A 23802-nucleotide genomic window follows, 5' to 3' on the forward strand; every position below is an offset into this window, starting at 1 on the left:
TTCCAGCCCCAGCTTGGGCCCCTAGAATCACTGAGTGAGGTCTGGTCATCCATACTTTAAACAAGATATCCAGGTGATTCCAGAACATCACCGCTTGTTTGGGATATTAACAGGCAGTCCACTCTTTGTCAGAGGAGGGAAGGAGTCCTTCCTTACAAAGGAAAAAGGGAAACCCAGCCAGCCCCCCAGGCACAGGACTAGAAATACTGAAACCTAAGAACTGGGGTCACTGCCCCCCAGACTTCATCCTCGTCTACTCTCCCACATTTGAAGTATCATCTCCTCTTTCAGACTCTATTTCTTTAGCCATCTCTACATCTTCCAGGATGGAGAGAAAGAGGATGGTTCATCTGCAAATTGACCAAGCAAATTTCCAATTGAAAAGGGTTCCAAATCACCAGCAGATGGACTCAAAAGTTTCAAGAAGCCTGCCTGATTGGGTAGCCCTTAATGAGCAATAATTAGGTGCCTTTCCTGTCAACCTGACTAATCTACATTCACATGGATGTGATTACGGGAAAGAAAGTGAAGAGTAAAGAACTGAAAGGTGAGCAGAGGGGTCTGCTGGATGGAAATGTTCTCAGACTGGACTGTGATGATGGTTGGGCAACTCTGAGAATTTACTAAAGATGGTTGAATCGCTTCACCAGGGTGAACTGTAAGGGATGAAAACAAACGTGTTGCTAATCAAAGCGGCAGCTGGTTAACATGTGTTCCAAAGGGCCTCCGTTTATATAAAGGAGCTGATATTGGAGCACTTACAATTGCAGAGGCTAAGATGCCTCTTCCTCGTCATCCCAGATACTGTGTAGGGCCCCATCTAGGCAGATGTGCTGGGCATTATACAGAGCAGTTACACAGAAAAGACAAAAACCCCAGGAGGCTACAGACCACACTCAGGTGGATATAATAACCAACACTGACAGGAGAAAGACCGTGGGCATTTATTTCCCACTTGAGGGAAGAGAAACTGGTAATTGGTAAGATGGTGAGGAATGTATGTCCAAAGAGTATGTGAAGGCCACGACAAAAATCAATAACGGGAAAAACAAGCATTCATCAACAAATCTTTATTTCGTAGTTGTTGCTGCTGCTACGGCTAAGTCGCTTCAGTCGTGTCCGACTCTGTGCGACCCCACAGACGGCAGCCGACCAGGCTCCCCTGTCCCTGGGATTCTCCAGGCAAGAACACTGGAGTGGGTTGCCATTTCCTTCTCCAATGCATGAAAGTGAAAAGTGAAGTCGCTCAGTCGATGCTTTAAATGGAGCAGGAAATGGCAACCCACTCCAGTATTAAACAGGAATACAAAATACTTGCTAAAACAGTGGCAGGTTGAATTTACGGGCATGTAGATGTCAATAGGAGATTTAAGAAAATTTCAAAAGAAAGCATCAGCATTAGTATCAACTTGTGCATCTTAAATAATCACAGACTTAACTCCACCAGAGAGTAAATGATGGGGGTGAGCCTGAATCCATTCAGACAGGAAGTTATGAGCTAATTTAACATACCATGTGTGTGAGTCGCTCAGTCGTGTCCAGTTCTTTGTGACCCCATGGACTGCAGCCCACCAGGCTCCTCTGACCATGGGATTCTCCAGGCAAGAATACTGGAGTGGGTTGCCATTTCCTTCTCCAGAGGATTTTCCTGATCCAGGGTTCGAACCCAGGTCGCCTGCATTGCAGGCAGATTCTCTACCATCTGAGCCACAGGGAAGCCAATTTAATGTTCAAGGCTTTTACAAAAACGTGTTTCTTTATAAAGGAAGAAAACAAGAAAAAATTCTTGAAGCACTGTATGTTAGACACAGGTGACTCATTTATAATCTGATTTAAGTCTTTAAGAGGTAAAGATTATCCATATTTTACAATATGAGCATGCTGAGGCTCAGAGAGTTTAAGCAACTGGCTACCCATTGCTCGGCTCTAAACGTAGGTCCTGTAATCAAATCCTGGTGTGTGTAGCAGTGGCAGTTCTTTCTACTAAGCACACTTCCTCTCTCACCTTACCTAAAGCCACTTCAAGCTCCAGAATTCCTCATCCTATGTTTCCAAGATGCCTCCAGCTTTGCGTTTACCTGCAGGGCCATGAAAAATTTTAGGTGGTTTATAAGCCGTTTTCATTTGCAAGGCCAGTCCAAAGTGTCCTTTTGGGAAAGGGATTAGTGAACCAGTTCATTTCTGCCAGGCTGGAGAGGCACCAGCCCTCACTGTCACTCCTCCTGGCACACTCCAAGCAGGTCCATCTGCTGGAATTGGCACAGCATCCCTCACAAGACAGGAAGCCGTGAGGTCCAGGAAGAAAGCACGTTCAGGTGGAAAACAAGAGAGGAGGAAGCCTGTTCCTAGTAGGACAGGCAGAAGGGCCACGTCACTGCCTGGGCCAAGGGGACTCAAGGCGCCCATCTGCCCTGGAGCACTCTCCATCTCCTGGACCACATGGACTGTTTCACATCCTCACCTAGAGAGAACGGAAGTTGTCCTAGTGACCTGAAGATGGCACCATGCTTCTTTCTCTCTCTCTCCCTCTCTTTCCCTTCCTCTTTCTCTCTCTCTATAGCTGCTCAGGGTCTTAGTTGCCAGGACCCAGGATACTTAGTTGCAGCATGTGGGATCTAGTTCCCTGACCAGAGATTGAACCCAGACCCCCTGCACCTGGAGCGCAGAGGCTTAGGCACTGGACCACCAGGGAAACTCCAATGGTTCCATGTTTCAATATCTAACCATCCCCCACCTCCAGTTGTACATTTGCTGCAAGAGACTAAATGGACAAAATATAAGGACACAATGGAGCCAAGGTAACTCAATATACTACCTTTTGCCTGAGTTTTCATGAATCCAGAAGCTAGTGATCATTTCTTGAGACCTGAAGGGTTGTCACACTCCTCCCCACCCCCACCCCCACACCCCCTAGAGACAAAACCTGGATTTCAGGAGAGGGGCTTGATCTGAGCATAGAAAGCCCATCTACCATCAGCCAGGTGGGTAGATCCAAGAGGGTTACAGGCATTTTCTAATAGGGATGACCTTTCAGATGGAGAAATGGATTCAGGTGAACCCACAAAAGTCAATGTACTTCATAATTAAATTAATAACGCTAGTCACAGATGGAAAAGATATAGTATTTTAATTTTTCAAGCTTACACCCTGACTGAATACAAAATTGATTTGAAGTGGCAAACGGCACACAATAAGGATGCAATTAAACCAAATGGTAACATGAAAATAAAAGAAACAAACAAGGTAGGAAAAAAGTGACCCAAGACGTCAGTCACAAGAGCAAATGGAGATAAACTGCTCGCTCTCACTTGCCTGTACCTACTCATTCCTCAAGATCCAAAGCTGACTTCTAACAATTGACAAGGATCTTTTAAACTCCAGGTCATTTGTGATGTGTGCCTCTTACTAGGCCCTCACACAACTGTGGGCCCCTAGTTATCCTGTGTACTGAGATATGTTGTCAAAGACTGAACTCTCTTGCTGCTCCGCCAAGAAAAGGTCATGACAATTACCTTGGAATTCACTGAAGGTCCCTGTGCAGGGCAGGTGAAGCACCTGGAATCGATCCCTTAGAAGAAGGGGTATAGTGGTGAAGGAGATATGAACAGAGCCAGGGATGGGAACAGGTGGGGAGCAGCAGGAAGGGGAAGGATGGGCGCTCTGAGTCCATGAGAACACAGACACATAAGCTTTCTGCGGCTCAGGATGTGCTGGGTCCTGGAGAGGAAAATGGACAATTCTGAGGGGTCATCACATCTGTGCTCAGAACAGTGGCCAGCCCAGAGACCCTTCCCATCACTGAACTTGCTGGCCACCTGTCTAGGCAGGCTGCCTCTCTGCTGTTGGGTTCTAGCTTTTTTTTTTTTTTTAAATTAGAGTATAATTGCTTTACAGTGTTATTAGTTTCTGCTGTACAATGAAGTGAATCAGCTACATGTATAAATCTATCCCCTCCTTCTTAGACCTCCTTCTCCCGCTCCCCAAGCCCACCCATCTAGGTCATCACAGAGCACCCAGAGAGTTCCCTGTGCTATACAGCAGGTTCCCACTAGGGTCCTAGCTATTTCTAAAGTTCAATACCACCACTAAGAATTGTCCTCACACTAAAGATGCTGCAATAGCTTTGGGTACTCTTGGGCCCTAGGGGTGCCCTGGACCCTGATTCCTAATTTTGAACTCAGACACCCTATTACTTTTAGAAATGTATGCCTTATCTATCTGAGAATGAGTCCTGAATCTCACATCTTCTGTGGCCCCTAAGGCAGGGCCACCAGCACATGCTCAGTACTTCTTGCTGATTTCTCAGGAAGAGTCACGTTCCCCGACTTGGTTCAGCTGTCACCCCACCCCCACACTTCACCAGCAAGAAGCTAAACTCTCTGAAGTGGAATAACACTGAAAAACAAAACATCTTTTTAATTCAAAACACAAACTCTCTTCAAAATGTCATTTCCGGAGAAGAAAGCCCTTCCGTTTGTGCTGGCAGAAATGGGGTGACTTTTTAAAATAAATATCGAACCTTTACTGCCTGTGAAGAGTCTTCTGTTACCTTGGCAACATATTTCCTCTTATCATTAATGGAGGACAAAGTGGATAACTTTGGGTGAATCAGAGAAATTTTCCTCCAACCATTTGTCATGTCAGCATGCTTCTTGTGCTCTACTGGGCTGATTCCTAATCTATTAATGATGCAGGGAATCAAATATTAGCACCAGGTTATTATCTGCAAATAAGATATTGTGGCCAATGCATCAAAAACCATACTTCGAACTTGAGTTTCCTTTCCCACGCTGGGGAGATTATATGTTAATCAGGTCACACACTATGATCAAGGGCACAGTTCTGTGTAATGACAACCTATAAGCATGTGAAGGAATGAAAGTTTAAAGCCCACAAAGGAAAAAAGCTCACAGACACTCTGGCACGAAGACATTTATTGACTTGAATCTCTGTTCTTGTCCCTTGCATGCGTGTGTGCTAAGTTGCTTCAGTCATGTCTGACTCTTTGCGACCCTATGGACTGTAGCCAGCCAGGCTCCTCTGTCCATGGGATTCTCCAGGCAAGAATACTGGAGTGGGTAGCCATTCCCTTCTCCAGGGGATCTTCCTGACCCTGGAACTGAACCTGGGTCTCCTGCATTGCAGGCAGATTCTTAACTGTCTGAGCCACCAGGGAAGCCCATTCTTGGGCTTTACCCACTTTCTAATAAGTGAAACTATCAAAGACTGGAAGAAAGGAGAGAGAGAGAGGAGAAGGGACTAACCTGGCTACTAATTATGCTAAAGATTTTCATGCCTTTATTTTCAAATCCTGCAGCTCTATGAGGGAACAATTAGCAGCCTCATCTTACAGATATGGAAACTGAGAAATACTGGATTCCAACTCTCTATCATCTTGTATATCTCCGCACAGATGGATAGATGTATGTGTATGTATATCTGTCTACTTACCTACCTACCTACACTGAGAAATCCACATGCCATAAAATTCACCTTTTTAGAAAAAAGTGTACAATTCAGTAGTTTTTAGTATTGATTGATTCACAGACTTGTGCAACCATCACTACTAAGAACATTTCATCACCTCCAAACAAAACTCCAGACCCATTGACAGTCATTTCCTTCTCCCGCAAGACCCAGGCAACAGCCAGACGACTTTCTGTCTCTACAGATTTGCCCATTCTAGGAATCATCTAATTGGTGATCTTTTATGACTAGCTTCTTTTACTAAGGATATTTTCAAGGTTCATCCATTCTGTAGCAGGTAATCCGGACCTTGTTCTTTTTTATTGCTAAATAATATTCCATTGTATGAATATAGCATATCTTGCTTAACTCATATTTAAGATGAAGCCATTTCTGCAGTTTATTGTTAAGTTCTATTTTAAATTAGGAAAAGTGACCAGTGTTTGCCTATATTGTAATGGCCTCAAAGCTCTTCTTGACTCTCCATGGAGCTCTGGGGCATCCTCAACCAGAGCTCTGTAAACAAAATGTGTTCCCTTGCCTGAGACAGCACCATCCACCTACAATTGTCTCCATGGCCCAAGTCAGGTGCCCTTGTGGAGCCTCCAGCTGAGTAAAGAGGGCAAGACAGAATAAGGCGTGACTATGTAGAAACGCCACAGACTCTGTGCACAGGGTCCCTGACCTTCGGCAACATTTTACACAGGAATAAAGGAAACCAAAGCAGCAGCAAATGTTTACTGCCCTGAAAATAGATATAGCAAGGCCACTCATCAGATAGACTTTCCTCATCTCACCAGGAATTGGTCCTTCTGTAATTTATTTCAGGAGGCAATTTAGTTACTTGTTCTCTGTAATGATTACTGCCACACGGATCATGAATCAATGTGTGTGTACGTGTGTGTATGTGGGTGTGCATATATGTACATATGTGTTTCTATCTTCTGAGAATTGAGGCTTCTAATCATGGTTCAGTCACCAGTCAGCCTCCAGGTCTCCAGCGCAGCAGCCTCATCTGTAGATGGAGGTCAGTAGTAACTGCTTTCATCACTTTACAGGCCTATTGTGAGGATCAAATATTTACGAGATCACTTGTAGATGTTAACTAGTTTTATTATGCAAAAGCATGCTATTGTGGTGGTTCCCTCTCCACCAGGGCAGAGACCATCTGACTCAAAACGTCTAATATTACTTGATTCTTTTCCCTTCCGTGATCCAGAAAAATATTTGGGTCCACAATTAAGGGGAAGGAGGTACAAATTCCTGGGACCACAGTAGGAATGAGAAGAATGCAATTAGTTTTCTGCCTGAACATGGTTTATCAGCCTTGCTTGCATTTAAGGACATGCACAGAACAAGAAAGGAGGGACTTCACCGTTCAGTCTGTCTTTGCAAATTATATGTTCAATGGTGACAAAAAGACCGTCCGCCATGCAAGTGCCCTGGAACAGCTTATGTTTCCTCTCATTAGATAACAGGTGAGCCCAGACCAAGACCTACTCATTTCAGAACATGCTTAAAATACAGCAAAAGGAAGGAAGTGGATGGGACCTCCCGTTTGTAATGTGTATTAGTTTTACAGGAACATCATAAACATTTGTCCTTGGGCTTTATGAAAAAGGAGTTTTAGTTGAAAAGTAAACAAAGTAAAAACAAAGCAAGATAAAATAAAGCCACCATTTTTAATCCTTCAGAGAATCAAGGGAAAGGATTTGCTGAATCACGTGGTGAGAACATTCGCTACACTGCCGGGATCCAGCAGGAAGGGTCTAAAGCCAGCCTAAGTCCTGTCCTTTCGTCCATCACTTCCAAGTTAACAGATAAAGACCGTGCTGCCCGTGGGTAGGGATGGAAAGGCACTAAGGACTGGCCACGGGCCACGTGTCAGGGTCTCTTACATCGTGAGACACTCGAATTGTAACAGACCCTGTCACACATTCTTCCCAGGAGAGCACAAGCGGCATAGTAGACACCCCACCCCAGCACAATGTGGGCCACCAGCCCTTCTGAAAAGACAGGAGGATTGATTTCCTGGGTGTGGTGACCTGAGGAAGAAAGCCAGGGAGAGACTCGGAGCCTTGCCCTCCTCTCCTGGGAAGAATGCAGACACACCACTTTCCTTTTGTCTCTGGGGTCTGAGCACAGAAGGCTCCGGTGCAGATGGCCAGGTGCCTGCTCAGGGTGGCCCTGTCTGCAGAGCCAGCCAATCCAGAGAGCACTGGTCTTGAAGGAATGTGAGAGAGCTTGGTAAACACTGAGCTCCCTGGGGGAGGGAGTTGTGCAAAGGGACAGACAAAGGGAACTCAAGACCACCCTCGGTCTGCAGATGGAACAGCCCTGGACAGGGAGGGGGTGGACAGGCTCTTTTCCTTTACCTTCCAGACTTCTGTGTCCAGTTTGACATTTGCTTGTTTTTTTTTTTTTTTTTTTTTTTTTTTCTGTATTGCATTCATTTTGCAATGATTTTGTTGCTGCTTTCTTTCTTGGGAAAGTTGGCAGGTAACAACCTGAACCCAGGAAATGAAGTTTGTCGGAGTCAGAGATCTCCTAGGACCATCCAACAAAAAGATGGAAGGAAATTCACACCAAAGGGATGCCCCTAATGTCTACTGACATCCATGACCCAAGTCTGAAGGCTCACACTGAGTCCTGTTACCTCTGGGCTGCTAGAGCAGAAGCGAGCAGGGTGGGTGTAGGGAAGGGAAGTAGGACCAGGAGGAGGAAGGTTTCTCTGAGAAGAGTTTAGAGATGGAGATGGAGATAGCAGGCTGTTGGCTGTATCTCACGCAAGTCTGCTTTTGGACTTCTTAGTTAGGAGGCAGGTTGTCAGCATTTTCAGAACACGCCTGAATTTATGGGTTAATTAGCATAAGCTCTAAAAGATGTGCCACTTATAGCAAGATGACCCTCAAAAACAGAACTGAAAGCAAGCTAATGAGAAAACTACAGTTTGAGTGTACGCTATATGCTGAGTGTTCTAGAAACTCTCTCCAGAAAAAAAGAACTGCTGGCTCTGACCCCTTAGATCCAAAGACTATATCTAAGACAAGGAGAATTATAGAATTCAGATCCTTAGAACCAAAGGAAATTTGGAGGTCAAGTGGCCCAAGTCTTGGATTTACATATATATTTTAACATTTGTATATTAAAGAAAAAATCAAGGTTCAAAGAAATTGATTTGCCCAAGGTCACACAGCTGTGAATTCCAGAACCAAAAGTAGATCCTTGATTTCCTATCACTGAAGCCCTTTTCATTAAAACACATCAAGGCCCCCCTCCCCATCCCCTCAAGCCCACATCCCGGGAAGGGTTTATCCCAGCAATCCCACTACTGGGCACATGAGAAAACCATAATTCAAAAAGACACATGTACCCCAGTGTTCATAGAAGCACTATTTACAATAGCCAGGACAGGGAAGTAACCTAAGTATCCATCAACAGAGGAATGGGTAAAGGAGATGTCTTACATATACACAATGGAATATTACTCAGCCATTACAACGGAATCAAATAGGGTGGTTTGTAGAGACGTGAATAGACCTCGAGTCTGTCATACAGCGTGAAATAAGTCAGAACGAGAAAAACAAATATCATATTAACACACATATATGGAATCTAGAAAAACGGGACTGATGAACCTATCTGCAGGGCAGGAACAGAGACACAGACATAGACAATGGACTTGTGGACACAGTGGGGGAGGAGACGGTGTGATGCACTGAGAGAGTAGCACTGTCATATATACAGGACCACGTGTAGGACAGACAGGTAGTGGGAAGCTGCCGTGCAGCACAGGGAGCTATACTGCTTGGTGCTCCGTGACAATCTAGAGGGGTGCAAGCAGGAGGTGGGAGGGAGGCTCAGGAGGGAGCAGATACATGTAAACATACAGCTGATTCACGTTGTACAGCAGAAACTGACATAACATTGTAAAACAATTACATTCCAAAAAAGAAAAAAATAATAACAGAGGGAGACAGAATTTTAGAACAGGAGAGGGAAGGGGGCAGCCATGGGACAGGTCCTCTTCCTTTACTTTCCACACTTCTATGTCCGGAAGTCCTTTTACCTATATATGAAGATAGTCTCAAAGAGGCTAAATGACCTGTCCCAAATTCCTCAGGAGTTACTGACATAGCTGAGCCTGGAGCTCCTTGATCACTATTCCAGGACCTTTCTCCTTAAAGCTCCTTCAGGTGTCTGGTGGTATCCTGGACGAAACATGTCCAGAGAAGCGGTCTCAGGACATCTCTGATGCTCAGTGAGGGTTCCATTAAAACCACATCAGAGCTTCAGCCCTCACTGGGATGAGACTTGTGTAAGTTTCCATGTTGACTGAAATGGTGCCCCCCTCCCTACCACCAAAGATATATCCACACAAAATCTCTGGAACCTTGGCATGTCTGAAAAAAGGGGCTTTGCAGATGTAATTAAGCTAAGGATCCTGGGATGAAGGAATCATCTTGGAAGAGCCTATGTGTGTGAAGTCTCTTCAGTCGTGTCTGACTCTTTGTGACCCTATGGACTGTAGCCTGCCAGGCTCCTCTGCCCACGAAACTCTCCAGGCAAGAATACTGAAGTGGGTTGCCATGCCCTCCTCCAGGGGATCCTCCCGACCCAGGGATCAAACCCGCATCTCTTACATCTCCTGCATTGGCAGATGGGTTCTTTATCACCAGCGCCACCTGGGATGCTGATGAACCTTAAATCCAATGACAAGGGACCTTCTAAAGAGAAAGGCAGAAGAGGTTTGACACAGATGGAAGACAGGGCACAGAGGGGAAGGCTCTGTGCAGACCAAGGCAGAGGTCAGGGTTATGTAGCCACAGCCACCCGAGTCTGGAAGAGGCAAAGAAAGATCCTCCCCTAGAGCCTTGTAAAGGAGCCCTGCCAACACTTCAGTTGTGGACTTCTGGCCCCAGAACTGTACGAGCAAGTTTCTGTGGTTCTAGGCCACCACTGTTACAGAAGACACAGGGAACTCACAATACATTCACAATCTCTACGGGTAAAATCAACCAGAAACAACAGCAACAACAAAACCAAACATCACAGACTGGAAAGGCAAAATGTGGTATGTCCATACAATGGAATATTATTCAGCCTGAAAAAGGAAGAAAAAACTGTCACACGCTACCACGTGGATGAAACTTGCGGACATTAGACTAAGTGAAAAAGTGAGAGTGAAAAGTGAAAGTCTCTCAGTCGTGTCCGACTCTTTGCAACCCCTGTATAGTCCACGTATAGTCCATGGAATTCTCCAGGCCAGAATACTGGAGTGGGTAGCTGTTCTCTTCTCCAGGAGATCTTCCCAACCCAGGGATCGAACTCAGGTATCCCACATTTGCAGGTGGATTCTTTACCAGCTGAGCCACCAGGGAAGCCCAAGTGAAAAAGGGCCATCACAAAAACAAACGAACAAACAAGACCCCACAAATACTGTATGACTCCATTTATATGAGATACCCAGAGCAGTCAAATGCAGAGAGACAAAGTGGAATGGTCACTGCCGAGAGCTGTGGGGAGAGGGGGATGGGGAGTTACAGTTTAATAAGCACAGATTTCAGTTTTATAAGACATAAAGGGCTACGGAGCTGGATGCTGGTGACGGTTTCACAACATCATAAATCTATGTAATACATGGAACTGTACTCTGAAGCATGGTTAAGACGTTACATTTTATGTCATGTGGCATATGCTCAGTTGTGTCCAACTCCCTGTGACTCCATGGACTGCAGTCTACCATGCTCCTCTCCATGGGATTCTGCAGGCAAGAATACTGGAGTGGGTTGCCATTTCCTACTCCAGGTATATTATGTGGATTTCACTGTAATTTAAAAAATGGGGAATACCCAAACCAAAACAAGGATTATAGTATTTACAACAAATCAGACCCATCCTGCTGCACCTACAGTGGATCAGAGAATAAAGGTGGAGGGAGGAGCTCAGGGTTTTCTGCTGGGAGCTGGGCCAGGCTGACTCACGAGCTGTCACATGTCGGCGTGCTCACAGCGCAGGATGATTTTCCAGATCACACACCCATCTGAGAGGGACAGCACGCCCACCGGGTGGGTCTTGACTCTGCCCGGAACCCCGCTGCCAACTGCTCCCAGAAGCCCCACCTCTGTGGGTCTGTGCGGAAAGGGTGCAAGGTTTCACCCCCACCATTGGCCCTCACGGAGGCCTGAAGCCAACGTGGTAAGGGGCCCTCACAGCCCCTACAAGCATCGAAGTACTTGGCCTCCAGGGAAAAAGCAGAGCGAGCAGATGTGTCTTCAACACGGCGTGTTCTTGGATCCAGTTTTCTTTTAGAGATTCCTTCCCACAGCAGTTGAACTAAATCTGAAGGTAATCAACACCCGCCCCCCTCAGTCCTTTTGTCTCCCCAACTCTTTTTTGGGGGGACACAGTCCCACATATGGCCTGAGGAGAGAGCTGCCTCCATACACGCTGTCTACAAACGTGGGGCCTCCAAGCTGGGGGCGGCATTCACCATCTTCCTGCCCCTTTAGCTATAGCCAAACATCTGGGAAATAGTTCTGGTGTTTTATTTATTTGTTACTGAATTAGAATCAACGTACAATATTATATTAGCTTCAGGAGTACAGCATAGTGATTTGGTATTTTCATGCATGGATCACTCCAATAAGTTTAAACCCCATCTTCCTGCTGTTTTAAAATGAAAGTTCCTAACTGCTCCCACCTCAACAGGTTTATTTCAGCCCCATGTAGCAGATCAAACTTGGGAAGCTCAAAAGGAAATGCTGTTGAGTCTCTCACAGGGCTCCTTGCTCTGTGGAGGGATGAGGGACACATTCAGAGGACAGACAAGGACCACTGCACTTGTGTCTTGGGATGAGAGGTCTGGACTTGAAGCGACAACTCTGGATGCATCACACCCATCTTCTCCAATAGCTTTCTTAAGCATGTGCATGACCTTGGGCCCCAAACCCAGCCTTGAAGTATCTTTGGACTCGCAATAAAAGCCTTATTGGAAGGGCCATGAAAAATCCCCCTTACCGCAACTGTGTGTAGGTGGTGGGGTCCACTTCTCAGATGTCACTCCAGCCAGCAGCACCACTGTTTGCTGTCCAAAGCTCTCCTCTACGTGCCCTCCCTGTCTGCCCCCCACTCCATTTCCATCCATTAATGTGTTTCATTTGAGGTGAAATTCACATAACACCAGATACACCATTTTAAAGGGAACAACTCCATGACATCTAGGATATTCACAAGGTTGTGCAACCACTTCCTCTATTTCCGAAGCAGATTCATCACCCTAAGTGGGAACCAATAAGCAGTTACTCCCCACTCTCTCCCTGCCCTCAAGTTCAGGTAACTGCTTTCTCTGTGGATCTACCGGTTCTGGATATTTCATGCAAATAGAATCATGCAGTATGTGGTCTTCTGGGACTGCTTCTGCCACTTGGCATAATGTTTCCAAGGTACACGCATGCTCTAGCGTGTGTCAGAATGCCTTCCTAAGGCTGAGGGACAGGCTACTGTCTCTAAATACTACACTGTGTTTATCCATCCATCCATGTACTCGTGGGTTGTTTTCCCTTCTGCTGATGTGAGCAGAGCTGCTGTGAACAGGGGGGGCACACTCATTTGAGGACTCCCTCCCATTCTTCACACAGCAGTCTGATCCTATCACATGACGCTCCAGCTACAATCACTTCAATACTTCCCACCATCCTCAAGGTAAAGCCAAACTCCTGACTGTGATTTCTGAGGTCCTCGCACTCGGGCCCCTCCCTTCCTCCAGCATCCTCTCTCTCACCCATAGCCCTGCCCAAATGACTTGGTTTCTTGGGTATGCTGTACTTGTCCTTGCTGCTGAGCCTCTGCCATTGTGGTTTCCTCTTCCTGAAACACTGTTCCTCTGGGTCAGGAACTGCACTGACAACCTGGATCCCAAATCTAATTAGCTGGACTAGGTCCAGCACTGCCCCCTGCCCTGCATTTCACGGGCAGGAAGGCATCACGGGGCTTGCTGTGGGACTAGGAAGACTACACCCACAGAAGATGCCCAGGGACACCTCGGGTGCCACTCAGATTCATGTCCTGGGTCCCTGGACCACACCCTGCTGGGAAATTTGAATGTGGTGATGTGGATATAGTGACTGATGTCTACAGAAGCAATGTGACAAGTTGCCCGGTCACGTTCCCAGGGCCCCGTTGGGCGTCCTGACTCACCTCTGCTCAGCACACAGCCTCACCCTGAGACTTGGGGTGGGTGCGAGGCAATGCTTACTTTTCCTGTGTGTGTGTGTGCTCGGTGGTGTCCAACTCTTTGTGACCCTGTGGACTGTAGCCCTCCAGGCTCCTCTGTCCATGGAATTTTCCAGGCAAGAATACTGGAGTGGGTTGCCATCTCCTCCTGCAGGGGATCTTCCTGACCCAGGGATCGAACCCAGGTCTCTTGTATCTCCTGCACTAGCAGGCGGATTCTTTACCACTGAGCCACCTGGGAAGCTACCTGGGAAGCCCTTACTTTTTCCATGCAAGTAGGTTAGTATCTCACAGGCCTGTGGGCAGGCGGGCAGTGACTCTCTGACCTCTGGCCCCAAGTCTACAGATGGCACCAACTCAGGAGCTCAGTTCCGCCCAGAGGCAGAAGGTGGTGGGGCGACTGCTGAGAAAGCAGGAACCAAGCTTCCCGGTGCGAGGCAGTCAGTCACACCTGAACTTGACAGCCTTCTGTCAGCCTGGGCCACAGGACGTTCTGGGTCACACAGGATGTGGTTTTCTAAGGGTGAGGAAGCCTACGCCCTCAACTCTAACGACTTTTTTCTCTTAACTTCCATTCAGAGCCTCTGTTCCCTGAGTCTATATGCTCCCATGTGTACACACATGAGCACACACATATGTGCACACACAGATATGCGGGCACATATTGTAGCTCAGTTGGTAAAGAATCTGCCTGCAATGCAGGAAACTGGGGTTCGATCCCTAGGTTGGGAAGATCCCCTGGAGAAGGAAATGGCAACCCCCTCCAGTATCCTTGCCTGGAAAATCTCATGGACAGAGGAGCCTGGTGGGCTTCAGTCCATGGGGTCGCAAAGAGTCGGGTATGACTGAGCAACTAATACTCACTCACTTATACACACATTTGTACACACAGACACATGAGGCTCAAACACAGTCTTCATTTCCTCTTTTCTAACTTCTAAATAAAAAGAACAGTTTAATAAAACCGTTCCTCCTACATAATTCCTCATAGACTCTTTTCCATTCTTTTTTTCCCTCATATTCTCTATCCTTCCAGTTTCCAGCATGAAGTAGACACTGCCTGAGAAGACAGTGTTACACAGACGTTCTCTAAGTGATCTGTCAGCTGCAACTACTTTCTTTCCTCTGCACGTGAGAAAAAGATGGAAAAAGAGATCCTTCCGAGAGCCTTGAGGACCATGACGGTGGTTCTGAGGAAGGCCGTACGTCACTTACCTCCAGGACTTTCCCTGTGATGAACTGGTGGCAGGCTTCACATTTTACCCCGAAGAGCCCCTGGTAGTCCTTTTCACAATATGGAGCACCATCCCTGCAGGACAAAGACAGCTCAGCTTCCGAGGGCAGGACAAATGCCCAGACCCCATCTCTCTCTGGCCAGTTGCACAGAAGGGGAGTAGAAGTTATTTCTCACTCAACTACCATTCACATGCCTGGAGGAGACCTGGTGGGGCAGGGTCAAAACCCACAGGAGCAAACTCTCCAGAGAGTGCTGAGGTCCTCCAAGCCACATGGGATTAACAGCCAAATGGCTGTCGCTGCTCATTCCTCGACTGCCTCAGACCTCACTAGCAAAAACCATGGCGTCCCTCTCTTGCAGCACCAGGCCTGACGGGCTTCAGCTGTAGTCCCATGCTCCTCTTCCTTGTCTCCTCCCCCACACCTTGATTCACACACCAGAGCCTCCTAAGAGCGTGGCGACGCCTTCTCCTTGGCCCTGAGGGAGCCTGGGGGCCCAGGGCCTCTCAACCATCCTCCTGCAACTGCCTTCATTTACCTCTTGCATGTGTACTAAGTCGCTTCAGTCGTGTCAGACTCTTTGCGACCCTATGGACTGTAGCCCACCAGGCTCCTCTGTCCATGGCATTCTCTAGGCAAGAATACTGGAGTGGGTTGCCATGCCCCCCTCCTCCAGGGGATCATCCCCACCCGAGGATCGAACCTGCATCTCTTACGTCTCCTGCGTTGGCAGGCGGGTTCTTTACCACTAGCACCACCTGGGAAGCCCCTCATTTACCTCATGACACAGTTAAAAAATCATGTTCTAGGTGTCCCATCGCATGGGAGAGTTAAAACGTCTCCAGACAGCCCAGTTATCTAGCTCTGCACAGGCATCGGTGTTAAATGCGGAGCAGTTCTCTTTGGCTGTGCCTCAGAATCATCTGTGTGGTTTCTGCCTCCTGAATACCAGGGTTTGCTTTACCCCAGATCTGCAGAATTAGATTTCTAGGGGGTGGGGCCCAAGCTACTTATTTTGTTTCACTGTGTATATTCATACATTAAATTCATTAAAAAAAAATTTTTTTTTTAATATATGCTGGTTGGAGAACATTTTTAAAAGTGGATAGGGGAAAATTATCCCTTACTGCCTCTAGGCCCTCTCCCCACCCCATGCTCATTCTTTCCTCAATTTAAAAGGTAACCACTGTAACTAGCTTTTCAAGGTCACATTAAACAAAACTCCCAAAACGTCACCTGCTCTAGCTCTTCTTTACACCAGCCTCTGACTCTAAGGAACCTACTCCAGAGTGGTCCTAATGGGCTCTGTGCCTGGACACTGAGTTTTTTAGGAGGGCGGGGAGGGGAGGGCCAGCAGACATGGCTGAGACCTGGAAGGAGGATAAAGGTTTATTATCAGTAGTTTCAAATGGGGGAGGGGGGATTAGCGAAAGTAAAATTACTAAATGCTTAACTGGTTGCAACATATAGCCTACCATTATGTCAGCTTCGTTAATTGTTACATTAGGCAACGATGAACATTTAATTAAATTTATAGTGGGCAACAAGAGATGAATAAAATTCCTTTCCAAAGTTTCATAGCAAAAAGTTCATACGGATTGTGGAATGTCTTTCATTAGGTCTGATGGGCTGGGCTGGGGTGTATTTCGCGAGCGCAGGGCAGCCACGATGCCCCACCCCTGCTGAAGGATCCATCCGCGCCTGCGCCCCAGGCTTACTTGCTGATGTACTCGCCGGTGAGGACTTTTCCGCAGGACTTGCACTTAAAGCAACCCAAGTGCCACTGCTTTTCCAGCGCCAGCAGGGCCTGTCCATTCTTGATGTCTCGTCCGCAGCCAGCGCAATCTGGAAAAGAGCAGCCGCCGGCCCTTACTCCACGTTTGTTAAATCCATAGTTTTGCTAATCCAAGCAGGTGGGCCCCAGCATGCACCCACTACACACTCAAAAACTATTTACTTAAGTGCCATTTCATTCCGCATTCTCGCCCTGCATAAAATCTTCCCCAGGAGACTCGCAGACCCCCCATCCTCCCTTAGCGTGGGAACATCATGAGCCTCAGCAGATCCAAGGGCCTGGATGTCCTTCTGTTTATTTCCTTGGGGGTGATTTAAATAGCCTCTGAGCTCCAGCTGGCCCAGAGAATATTTAATTATAGTGTCCTGGCTGTGATTTTAAGAAGGCGCTCATCAGCCTTTATTAATTGAGGGCACCTGTGAGTAGCTAAGTACCAGCTCCCCCTCCCCATGCCATGCTGGCTGCCTCCCTAAAACTATATATGCGACTTCTGGAACAATGCCCATAAGTCTCATTTTTGTAAACAGGACTCTACTTCCTTATCACCCTAAACCAGACTTTCTAAAATTTGTGATCATCAATTCAATGGCTCTTAATTCCTCAGCTTTAAATTCTCCGTGGCAGGATCCTGTGAAGAAGATAAAGAAGAAAGTATTTCTTCACAGTCAAGAGTGTAGGCCCTGGAATGGGACACCCTGGTTCTGAACCCCAGCTCGCTGTTGGCTAACCACGTGACCCAGGCTAGTTCCCCCCTTTTCTAGCCTTGGGGTCCTCATATGAAAGCCAGGATGTTGTTAGTGCTTGTCTCAAGTTCTCTGATGAGGATTCAATGGAATAAAGGACTCAGGTCTCTATGAAAGTTTGCTATTATGTTGCTGTTATTCTGATTATTAGAAACATCATTATTAGGGAAGCTGAGTATTTAAAAGAACCCAGAAGAATGTATAGGCATACACCGTTTTATTGTGCTTCGAAGATAATACTTTTTTTTTTTTAAACAAATTCAAGATTTGTGGCAATGCTACCTCAATCAAGTTTATTGGCACCATCTTTTCAAAAACCTTTGCTCACTTCATGTCTCTGTGTCACATTTTGGTAATTCTCCCAATTTTTCAAACTTTTTCATTATTATTATATCTGTTATGGTGATCTGTGATCAGTCATATTTGATGTCACTACTATGACTTACTGAAGGCTCAGATGGTAGCATTTTTTTCAGCAATACTGTCTAATTCAGGTGCGTACATTGCTGTTTTAGACATAATGCTATCGTACACTCAGCAGACTACAACATAGAGTAAATATAACTTTCATATGCACTGGGAAAGCAAAACATTTGTGTGGCTTATTTAACTGCTGTATTTGCCTTACTGTGGTGGTCTTGAACCAATCCACTGAGCATGTATTCTCTCTGAGGCTTGCATGTAAACTGGGCAACCTTTCTGGAAAGCAATTTAAATGTCTAGAGACATTTAAAATCAGTGTACCTGAGAAAGGGAAAGAAAGCATTGCTGGCAGCTTGCCCCTGATATCCCCAACTGATCACAAAAATCATTCAGAGAATAAAGAAATGTGCAGATAAGGCCTCTCGGAACACAAAGTGATTCAACACCCCCCTCTTCTGACCACATCTGTGGCTGCTGCTCCTGTACTAATGAGGACATTTCTAGGCCGACTTGAATTCTCTCTTCTTGTAGAAAAACTTCCCTATAGTGCCCGGCACAAGCTCAAGTCCCATAAAAATTCCTTCAAATGTCACCCAGCAGTGACTCACAATTATTCTGGTTTTCTTCCTTGCTGAGGTTTAAGTACACTTGACTTTTATTTTTTGACTGCAGATGTGTTTCTGGTGACCTTGGGTCACTTGGTATTTACATAACCTTTAGATCAGCAATCTCATGGCTAAAATTTCACTCTGCAAATAAATTTTGAAAAGGATGTGCATGTGAATGTATGTGTGTTTATCCCCTGAAAAATATATATTCGCTCCCTACTGCATTTTTGTAACAATAAAACTGAAAACAACATATGTGGACATTAATGAGAAAGTGGTTAAATTAATTATAGTATAGTCATTAATGGGATGCTATACACTGTTAAAAAGAATAAGGTAGATTTGTGTGCAGACATGGAAAGATGTCCAGAATAGACTGGGTAAAAAAATAAGCTGTAAAACAGTATGTACAATATAAGCTCATTTTTCTAAATCATGAGAACGTAAAAAGAATTGAGCAAATAAATATTTAAAAAGTTACAAGTATACTATACAAGTTATGAATATTGAAGATTAGAACTTCTTCAACTATAGCCCATTATAAGCTAGTGTATATTATATGGTCACAAAGCATGAATTTTTTGTTTTTAAGCTGGGATTTACATGATGTCCAGCATCTCACCAAAATCCTTTCAGAGGGAATCACACATCTGTTAGTTTACTATAAAGATAAAAATGGAAGACCATGATATTTGCTCGAATGCAATTTCTAAAGGATAAGAGCACAAGATGAATATAAGATGAATTGGTAGGTTTTAATTTAAGTGAACTGAAAATTTTTTTCATTCTTCTGATTAGATTATGCCCACTAGGTGGCAGTAAAGATTTAAAATAATGCAAGATGCCGGTTGGTTGAATTTTTTCAAGTAGAAAATAAACTTCAGAGATGGCTTTTCATTTCTACAGCAGAGGAGCTCAGGGAGGTAGGCGGGGCTGTTCATATCTCCCCTTCGCAACATTGGGGTCCAGGGAGATCAAAGTTGGGGAGACAGCGACAGGCAGGCTTTAGAATTAGAAAGACTTGGGCACTAACTAGGAAAAGTTACTCTCTCTGAATCCTCGTTTCTTCATCTCTGAAATGCGGGCCCACTTCTCAGGTTGCTGGAGGAAGAAGAAACACTCTGTATTGCGAAGTGTTTCATGTGACTTAGAACACTTGGTACCTGTTGGTTGTTCCACACAGTTCTCCTTTCCTTGATAGGGTCTGAGCTAGGACTAGAAACCAGGTTTCTTGACTCTGTCTTGCACTTTTTCTAAGCACATTAATGCCCAGATACCCAAGACCTCTAACAGCAGCAGAGACACAATCTTAGCACAGAAATGACCTCTCTGATTATTCTGCACCAATGGCTTTGGTAAACCAGGCATATTGTGAGGGCTTCATAGACATACTCTTCAGGAGTTATTCTCCACAATTTATTATTCTTCACAGTAATGGAGACAAAATCCTGGCCAGTTAGCTTGGTTAGAGCATGGTGCTAGTAACACCAAAGTCCCAGGTGTGATCGCCATACGGCCCATAAAGAAGGCTGAGCACTGAAGAACTGACGCTTTTGAACTATGGTGCTGGAGAAGACTCTTGAGAGTCCTTTGGTCAGCAAGAAGATCAAACCAGCCAATCCTAAAGGAAATCAACCCTGAATATTCTTTAGAAGGGCTGATGCTGAAACTGAAGCTCCAATACTGTGGCTACCTGATGCGAAGCGTTGACTCATTGGAAAAGACCCTGATGCTGGGAAAGACTGAGGGCAGGAGAAGAAGGGAGTGACAGAGGATGAGATGGTTGGATGGCATCCCGACTAGAGGACATGAGTTAGAGCAAACTCTGGCAGATAGTGAAGGATAGGGAAGCCTGGCATGCTGCATTCCATGGGGTTGAAGAGTCAGACATGACGTAGAGACTGAACAACAATGGAGTCAAAGTGCCTTGCAGTTTGGAAGCCTCTGACCTCACAGATGATGTCCTGAATCTCTCAGCTCCTCTGTACCCTGCAGTGCCCTGGGGAGGGCACATATTCTACAGCTGATATTTTTTTTAAATATTTATTTATTTGGCTGTGTTGAGCCTTAGTTGTAGCATGTGGGATCTCAGTAGCTGTGGTACACAGGCAAGTTGCTCCAAGGCATGTGGGATCTTATTTCCCTGACCAGGGATCGAACCTGAGTCCCCTGCATTGCAAGGCAGATTCTTAACCACTGGACCCCTAGGCAAATCCCATCTACAGTTGATCTTGATCATGTTTCATAGAGAAGCATTTACCAAATGTGAATGCCTGAGAGCCAGCCATCTGGTGAAACTGGGCGGGAAGGAGAGGTTGGGGATGAGCCTCTTTCATCCCAAACCGCAAGACATAAATTAAGCAAATCAACAAAGACGGCCTTCTGGCCCAGAACACTGGCCAAGCTGATTCAAAATATTCTAGTGTACTCCACAGAGGTTACACATTCGTTCCTCTCTGAACAAAACTGTATTCTCTCCTTAAACCTGACATCACGCTGGGGAAAATAGAAAAGATACAGAGATAAAAAGATTTGTGCTGATGGTTCACGCTTCCTATGCTCATTCCAACCAAGCTCTTTTATAAAGAACAAAATGTCCTCCTCTCTATCTTCATGTTTTTCAGCTGTTGAGAAAATTGTTTGCACGTCACTGGAGCAGCTGCTGATAAATATAGAAAGTCGGTTGATTGGCACTGGAATTATTGCCAAAGTCAGAAGTAGGTGAATATGAGGCAGCATCAAGGAAATCAAACCCTCCAGCAACTCGCTGGTCCTCCCCTGGGGATAAACAATGGCCAAATGCGAAAACAGAAGAAAGCTATAATAAGAAGGGGATGACAGAGGATGAGATGGTTGGATGGCATCATCGACTCAATGGACATGAGTTTGAGCAAGCTCTGAGAGTTGGTGATGGACAGGGAAGCCTGGCATGCTGCAGTCCACGGGGTTGCAAAGAGCTGGACAAAACTGAGCGACTGAACAACGTAATAACCTTAAACACTCCACCCGAAGCATTTCATTCTTGGCACCAGAAGCCAAGAGAAAAATAGGGATTTGGCTACTTACGTCCAAGTTAAACTCACATCCAAGTACACACCTGGCTTCATATTTATACCATTCTGTTCAAAGTCAATAAACATCCTCGAGGATAGGGATCCTGTCTGTCTCCTTTAATATATCTCTCTTTGCTTGGCATAGGGCCATGGACACCTGGGCTTCAAGAGTATTTAAGATGAAAAAGGTGACAAACGGCTCTCTGGAAGGTGACCTGTGTTCCCAAGCTAAGAAAGATGTCATCAGTTGGGCTGCCCTTAAAGTCCCGTCAGCCTAGATACCTATGTTCTTTTTGAGAACAATTTCAGCCTTCCTAGAGTTTCCCGTTTGGGAAGGGTAAGAGCTAAAAAGATATCTTACTCTGTGAAGACGGCTCTAGGACAGAAGGCTGAGGAATGAAGCTACAGAAAAGGGACTATCATGGGACCTGAATTCCCGATCATCCCCACCTTCCCAGGCTTCTGTCAAGCCCAGAATCATCAGTGGAGGTGGAAACTGCCACTCACAGTGGCTACCCGTCTGGGACTAAAGCTTCTAGAATATGGAATGTGCCTTTCCCCAGAGTCTTGAAAATTTTGGCTATTGTTTTAGAGCTGAAAACAATGATGATAAATATTCCATCTCCTAGAGCAGGTTGCTAGCAATACCCTGGCTGGACTTAGCAAAGGATTGTAGAATCTACCTGATGAGTCAACCCCTACTGCCTCCCTACATCTGAAATTATCTTATTAACATTTCTAGAATCCTTTAAAAACAAAATTCAAAAAGGCAGAGAGGAGAGTGGGCTGGGAGCTGTCTACACAGCAGGCTTGGGTGTTCGCTCCCCTATATTGTGAGAGGAATTAAAGGACCCTGGGAGAAGCGGGGACTGGCTCCCTGCTCCCCACCTAGATGTTTACCTGAGCACAGCTCAGGCCCTGGTGCTGCTGTGGGTCCATGAGAAGCTTGATGTTAGAGTCTTAGAACAAACTGCCTGGACTGTCCTGGAGCTTGGTGATGTTCATGAACAGAGTCTGGAGCCTGTGGGAGTCTGGAAGGTTTGGAAATTAGGAAGCTGGCTGGACGCCTTTCTGAAGGCAGGCGAAGGAGACACAGAAGGCAGAGAGGTGTGCGTGGCCACTGTTTGGCTCACTGAGGATGCCCGTGTGTCCTATGGCTGGTGCTCACATCCAAGCATCGTGAATGAACCCACCTGAGAAAGCTACCTGCTGAGCATGGGAGATTTCATTAGAAAGAGGCTATGAGGAGCAGGGGCTTCCCAGGTGGTGCTAGTGGTAAAGAACCTGCCTGATGGTGCAGGAGACATAAGAGACATGGGTTTGATCCCCGACTGGGGAAGAGCCCCTGAGAAGGGCATGGCAACCCACTCCAGAGTTCTTGCCTGGAGAATCCCATGGACGGAGGAGCCTGGCAGGCTGCAGTCCATAAGGTCGAAAAGAGTCGGACACAACTGAAGTGACTTAGCGTGCATGAGGAGTAGGACCTGAGGCTGGGGAGGTTGGAGGGGGTTTGTTGAAACAGCTTAGCCAGAAATTGCACACTTCTGTCAAGGAATTCAAAATGGGCCCTATTTTTTTTTTTTTTTAATGTCTCCAGCCAGTGTTAGTTGAAAGTCAAGTATGACAATGCGAGTATAACATCTTGTCCCCTGTACCTGTCATTTCCCTCCCCTCTGCCTGGACTCTCAAGGAACCACAAGAAGAATAGGAAGGAGGTAATAAAAAGGGGTAGAAGAGGCTGTACCCCCTCCTTATTGCAGGTCTCCTATTTGGATCTGATCTGAACTGGGAAAAGGGTACAGATCTGATATGGATGTGAGAATAAAGGCTTCGACTGTACTGGACTTTTAAGAGCTGAAAGTGAGCAGAAAGCTATGGAACTGCCTAAGATATTAAGAGTGAGAAAGGGAGCTCTGATAGAGGATAATAAAAGTACCAACAACAAAAAAATAAGACCATTGTTTTGTCCCACGAGTGTTCTGGCCATTCTACATGCTGATTGTGCAACTCACAGGGATGAATAACTTCTGGGCAAAGAGACCCGGGGTCAAATTCCAGCTCTGACACAGAACAAGGGACCCTGCGCAAGCCAGGTAATTCAGGCTTCAGCTTCTTCATTTGTAAAATGGGCAGATGAACAGAACTTACCTTCTGGGGCTGTTGTGAGGATAGACAGAACATGTATAAGCCGCAAGCACGGTGTTGGACACACGGTAAACAATCCAAGTCTATCCTCACACCTG

General features: G+C 45.9%; 1 protein-coding gene across 7 annotated transcripts in view; it reads right to left on the reverse strand.

Annotated features, from left to right (window-relative positions):
- ABLIM1 (actin binding LIM protein 1) overlaps nt 1–23802 on the reverse strand; it is a 330589-nt gene that overhangs the window by 89696 nt on the left and 217091 nt on the right. For 6 of the 7 annotated variants that reach the window (XM_055560660.1, XM_055560661.1, XM_055560659.1 and 3 more), the window contains exons 5-6: nt 16656–16782; nt 14917–15010 (exon numbers count right to left, since the gene is read on the reverse strand). In XM_055560660.1, coding sequence (XP_055416635.1) covers nt 14917–15010; nt 16656–16782 — 221 coding nt within the window. Of the gene's footprint in view, nt 1–14916; nt 15011–16641; nt 16783–16894; nt 17023–23802 lie in introns of those variants that run through there. The other variant, XR_008707192.1, reaches the window with a different exon arrangement.

The sequence above is a fragment of the Bubalus kerabau genome, chromosome 22, assembly GCF_029407905.1.
Source record: "Bubalus kerabau isolate K-KA32 ecotype Philippines breed swamp buffalo chromosome 22, PCC_UOA_SB_1v2, whole genome shotgun sequence".
Classification (NCBI taxonomy): domain Eukaryota; kingdom Metazoa; phylum Chordata; class Mammalia; order Artiodactyla; family Bovidae; genus Bubalus; species Bubalus kerabau.